At 51.1% G+C, this 6,000-nt stretch overlaps 1 protein-coding gene across 1 annotated transcript; it reads right to left on the bottom strand.

Moving 5' to 3' along the window:
* Positions 1-2,022: 2,022 nt before the first annotated feature.
* LOC135998247 (keratin, type I cytoskeletal 19-like) lies at positions 2,023-5,513 on the bottom strand. Its single transcript, XM_065651408.1, has 7 exons — positions 4,980-5,513; positions 4,521-4,603; positions 4,100-4,256; positions 3,843-4,004; positions 3,403-3,528; positions 3,039-3,265; positions 2,023-2,110 (listed from the first exon to the last, which is right to left on the bottom strand). The coding sequence occupies exons 1-7, from the start codon at positions 5,511-5,513 to the stop codon at positions 2,023-2,025; spliced, it is 1,377 nt and encodes a 458-aa protein (XP_065507480.1).
* Positions 5,514-6,000: the final 487 nt, after the last annotated feature.

Genomic DNA, 6,000 nt, shown 5'->3' with positions numbered 1-6,000 from the left:
TGGCTTGTCCCATGTTGTCATTCCAGACACCTCTGAGCTGCTCCTTGCTTTAGAAATGGACATTAATTCGGACTCATCGCATGCCCTGAGGTACTCTTGTTAGAAGCCTCTGCATAAGGTTTGCCATCAAACCCCATCTGATGTCTCGTTACAGAAAAGGACTAATGAGCTACACGGCGAGGAGCGCAGACCTTGAGCACCGTTCACACATTCATTAGATGCTGCTGCCAGCCAGAAGGGACGGGCTGGGTCTTGAGTCTTTGCTTGCACAAGCAGCAAAATGCAGTTGTGCTCCTGAATGTGCTTGTCATTCCTTTCTCTGTGGTAATAAAATACCAGCTTTTTTTTTTTTTTTTTTTTTTTCCTGGCTGTTTATGGTATCTGACTTTTAAAAGAATTCTCTCCCACATAATCATTTGTCTCACCCTTTTATCTTCCCACATGTTGCCAGCTGGTTCTTCCTGTTCACCTTTTTTGAAAATCCATTTCGAGGTTCTTTATTTAGCATTTTCTTTGGGAACTGTTTTCCTCTACCACAGGGGTGTGTCAAACCCAGCAGAGCTTTGCTTTCAAAATTACTACTTCAGTATTATTTGGGAAAACTTGTTGTTCTTGATTTTATCCTGGTACTGCCCATTTGTAATAACTCAAAGGTGTTGTGTATTACAATATATTATATTTTATTATATTAGCACACGCCTACTCTAATGAAAACTCCATTTCGGCTCAGAAGTCTCTTCCACTACAAGATTATCAGTCCGGCTGCCTTGACACTCTGTCCATCCTCTCTGGATGTTTTTTTCCTCATCACCTTCATGTCTCACCTTACGCCTCCTCCTCTGGTCACAAACGTCCCTCTCGGCAGCATCGCCGGTCCCTTCCCTCCTCCCTCCGTCCCATCCCCATCCTGCAGGCAGGGAATTCAGCAGGATAAACACAGCAGATGGGATCATGGCTTATTTTTCTTTTTCCCTTGTGATGATTTCTTTGTGGGAATAGATGAAAGGTGGATTTCTAACCAAAGATGTATGATAAATATAACTATGTGTGTGACAATTTTTAAAATATTTGTGTAATTATTTACTTGTAGAAATTATTTCTCAGGCTCAAGGCTTTGTCAGTAGTAGCAAAGCTTTATTAGAGACAAGCTTTGGTAATTGTTAGACAACTGATGACAAAACAGGTTAGCCTGAGTGAGAGCAGAGACCGACCCAGAGCAGCGTCAGGGGGTGAATTCAGCAGCATGGGGCGGGAAGGCGGCCGGTCCCCAAAGTCCCTTCCTGCCGGTGCCGTAAGCAGAACTGAGAACTGTCGGGTTATTTTTGCCTGGCTTTTTCCGAACGGTTTGTTCTTCGAGGATCTCCTGGGGGGCTGTGCCGTGGGCTGGCGGGGAAGCTCTCATCGCGGCGACCTGCCGAGGAGAGCAGGAGCGGCCCTTTGTCAGGGGCTTCCTCCATGTACCCCATCGGCTTCATCTCACAGCCCCTCGCTCTTGTACTGACCTTTCTTTTCCCTGTTCTCCCTAGCCTGCTTAATTTTATATACTGCTTAATTTTATATACTTGCTGAATTTTACATACTTGCTGAATTTTATATACTGGATTGGCTTTGATCCCCGCACCAGTTCCTCATTTTCGTGTCATGCTGAAGGTCTTTAATTTAAACACATTTACTACTAACCCCCAATATAAAATACATTTTCTATGCTTAGGTTTATAAATACCCCATAGCTGCATCCCTCCCCGCTGCTTTCTACCATGGTCCGATTAATCCCCATGCTCTACCCACACCAGGCACAACCGTGATCCTGCAGAGAATCCTGGAATCACAGAATCGTTTTGGTGCGGGTCTGACTCCCCGCTCTGCCTCTTTCCAGGAAAAACCACCCATCTCCGGCACCTCCTGACCACCCAGAGAAGCCTGGAGGTCTGTTATCCTCCTCTTCCCCAGGAATGCAGCAGGACTGAAGGAGCGAGTCGTGGTCACACTTTGAGAGGACACCTCACCTGGCAGGTCGGGAGCTCAGGGCAGGCAGGGTGGGCACAGGCTGGCTTTGAGCCCCCCGCTTCTTCCAGCAGCCGGCGCGGGGGCTCCTCTGCCCACCGTCCCTCTGCGGAAAGGAAATTGCACTGGCGACCAAAGCCCCCGATGTTCACACCCCGGAGATCTGCCCCTGGCCTGGAGCGCCGGCTTTAGCTGCGCCCCTTCAGTCACCCCCGGCCATTTCCCCTTCAAACCGCGAGGGTCATTAAGAGCAACAATTAGCACACCCTCCCTCCTGCCTGTTGACAGCTGCTGCTTTTCCATCTTGACGTGCTCGGGGTTACCCGAGGCTCTGAGACAAATCCTGACAGCGTCATTTCATCCATTGCAACTGGCGTTTTGGAACGAGAACTGATTTTTCATGCAACGAGTTTAGGGCTGGAGAGCCCACCTCAGGGCGCCACCATTAAAACATGTCTTTTTCCAAACTCATGGAGCAGGTGGGTGCGCAGGCCGGTTATGTGTGTGCAGCCATTTATGAGATTAACAGCATGCCTCGCTGTTTCAAAATCTCAGGCAATGGGAGGCAGCGAAGAGCCAACTGCTTTGCATACAAATTAAATTTCCCCGAACTTTAATTAAAATTGTTGTGTGAAACTGAAATTGTTTAGATAATTTATTGTTTCAGTTAATTCAACTGCCAGTCCCTAATCCTGTCTAGCTGCGGCAAAGCCTATAAAGCTCAGGTAAATGACAGTGTTCATAAAAGACCTTGCCCGGCTCGCAGTGAAAACCCTTTGGGGAGCTGCGATGCTGCACCCGGCGCTGGGAGGGCTCTGGGGGCCTCTCCCGGCTGCGTTCACTGCCCTGAGACCGGGGAACGGCTTCTGGCTCATACATTTATCAGAGCCAAATCCTCAAATACCTCGTGACTTGCTAATAAGCCCTGTCTGGTAACTGGTTCCTCACCACAGTGTTAATTTTACCATGTGTATCCTGAATTTTCATATCCCTGTAAGTCAAAGCAAGGAGATTTTACTGTGCCTGGCTCGTACATGATGTCCTGCTGTCCGCCCTCCAGCAGGCAGTGGTAGGTCTGAATCTCTTGCTCCAAGCGGCATTTGACGTCCAGGAGGGTCTTGTACTCCTGGTTCTGACACTCCATCTCTGCTCGGATCTCAGCCAGCCGCTGCTCCACGCACGAGATCTGGCTCTGGAGCTCAGCCAGGTATTTGTTGTAGCGACATTCGGTTTCCGCCAGCGAGGATTCCAGGTTTTCTTTCTGAGAATGGAAACAAGACAAAGGTACCTGGGTGTGCTGCAGGCCTGGCCCATCTGGTTGCAGGTGCGACTCTGGTCATGCGGCTTTTTAAAGAGAGCTGGGGAGTCTGAGATCCGCATCCTCCTGGCATCACCTACCATGGTGAGCTGGGCTTGCACGTTGATTTCCAAGGCCTGCAGCTGACGTCTCAGCTCGGTGACCTGTTTGTTGCTTGACTCGATCTCCTGGCTGCTTGTGACGACCTCCAGATTCACCTCCTCCGCCTGCAAAGTTAGAAAAGAGCAGCCCTTTCCTCACCACAGCATCTCGTTGGCTTCACCGCTGCTCGTGCACACCCTGCAGCACACCCGGCTATTTCCAAACCTGAAGCCCTCCCCTTCATTCCGCTCTGACCCTGTGAGACTGCACAGTGGCCCCTCTGCCATGAACAGAAGAGCCCTGACCGTGGGCAGCACAACGAGGTGCTGAGCACATACACAACAGATTTGCCGGTATTAAGATACCACCACTAAGCATTGCTAACCTCTCATTTTTTCCCCAATGGGCAGAGCAGGGCACAGCTCTGCGCCGGTAGTACCTTGCAGGCGTACCACTGCTCGGTCTCTTTGCGGTTGCGCTCCATCAGCGTTTCATACTGGCACCTCAGGTCCTCCAGGATCTTCCGCAGGTCTGGGCCAGGACAGGCATTGACTTCCACGCTCACGTCTCCGGTCGCCTGTTTCCTCAGACAGCTCATCTCCTGCAGAGAATACGTGCACCGTATCAGTTATATTCACACTCCAGGGGACTTTCCTTCTTTCTTCTCATTTCTCTAGGGGTAAGGGGCGTTCTAACCTCCTCGTGGTTCGTCTTGAGACAACACATCTCTTCAGTTAGAGCCTCACACTGGAGCTGCAGGTCGGTCTTGCAGCTGGCCAGCTGATCCAGGACAGGGCGTAAATTGCAAATATCTGCATCCACGTTTTGCCGGAGACCACATTCAGTCTCGTACCTGAAGCCACAGGCAATAAAGAAAAGTCAGCATGTCAGTAAACCATGGCAAGCCCTTGAGTTGAGTTTGTGGGGGGAAAAAATCTAGGACCACGTTCTTCTTTAGCTTCAGGCATGCAATGCTATGAACACGGTCGCTGATATCTGTGCCTTTCACAGAGATTTGCATTTTAAGGCAGCAGCACGACAAGCAGAGTGTTGGGATTTCCCCGTCAGCATCCACAGGCAGCGTGAACCCCTCGGTCCAGCACGCGACTGTACTCACTTCACTCTGAAGTCGTCAGCAGTCATCCTGTTGTTATCGATACTCAGAAGGATTTTGTTCGTCTCCATGGCTGCACAGAGGATCTGGAAAAGAAAATGTAGGAGGGAGATTTGGGCTGGTGGCTTCCTCTGGCTCCAGAAGGCCCTGGAGGAAACATCCGCTTGGGGTAGTGCAACCCACTTATTTTGTGATGATTCCAAATGTTGGGATTATTAATCAGTTAGGTGGCATTACAGTGGGGAAACCTGCGTGCCAGCTTGGTGGAGCCAGCTGTGCTGAAACTTCAGCTCTGTAAACGCAGTGTCCTCCTTCCTCAAACCGCCCATTTCATAGAAATTATTGCTTCCTGGGCACCTCCAGAGACACAGCTGCTGCCTCTGCCGTTTGACGTTAATCTATCCACATGAGAAAGCAAAGCCCAAAGAAATATGAGCATTTTCTTGGAAAGCAATGGTTTACCTGGTTTTGAAGGTCTTCGATTTCCTTGTGGAAACAGCTGTAGTCCCTCGGCTCGCAGCTGGGCCCGACCTTGGCGTACCACTCCCTGATCTTGCACTCCAGGTCGGCGTTGTCCCCCTCCAGCAGCCGCACCTTGTCCAGGTAGGAGGCCAAGCGGTCGTTGAGGTTCTGCATCGTCGCCTTCTCGTTGTTGGCAAATAAGATCCCATCACCGCAACCAGCGCTGGCCCTGGTGAAACCACCACCAACGCCTCGAGCGCAGATGCCCCCGCCGCCGAATCCCAGGGTAGAACAAGCCCTCTGCGCGGCTCCGAAGCTCCCGCCGGCCGCGCTGCCGGCGCTCAGCTGCTTCCCGAGTAATCCTTCGCTTAAACTGCCGCCGGAAAAATTGACAACCGCGCCGCCGAAGTCATAGGTGGCGTGTCTTCCCGAGGAAGCGGAGGAGACCTTCCTGGCGCTGCCGGCCGCCGAGCTGCCCGCGCTGCTCCTGCCCTGCGAGCAGGCGGTGACGACCTGCCTGACGGCACAGCTCATGGCGCCGGGATCCAGCTCTGAGCCGCACAGATCGCTGCAGGATCCCAGAGTGATCCCTCTGTCCCCACAGCCCTCTATTTATACCGTTCCTCGTGGCTGTTGCCACCGGTGAAGGGCTGTTTATTCTTCCGCCTTGTGACCTGGCTAGTACTTTTCCTTTTTTTTTTTTTTTCTTTCAGCCGGAAATATTTCCCCAAAGGCGTTTGTCTCCAGAAATCCCACAACAGAAAGATGCTTTGGTTAACAGAAGCGTGTTTCAAAACTACATCAAAAATGGTACTTCCTGAATCATCAGGTCTGACTTGTGATGATGACTAGACAACAGTGGCACAAAATAAAACGGCGATACCCAAGGGCGCCTGGGGAATGAAGCAGCATGGCAATTATCCATCCCTGACGTGGGCGAGTCTGCCCGGAAAGTGAAAGCTGTGGGAAAGGCATCCGATCCGCAAGAGCCTGTTGGACCCCTGGGTGAGCAGAATTGAGG

This window comes from Caloenas nicobarica, chromosome 24 (assembly GCF_036013445.1).
Source record: "Caloenas nicobarica isolate bCalNic1 chromosome 24, bCalNic1.hap1, whole genome shotgun sequence".
NCBI classification, from domain to species: Eukaryota; Metazoa; Chordata; class Aves; order Columbiformes; family Columbidae; genus Caloenas; species Caloenas nicobarica.
Note: the sequence above shows the minus strand (reverse complement) of the source record. Positions and strands in the feature narration are given on the sequence as shown.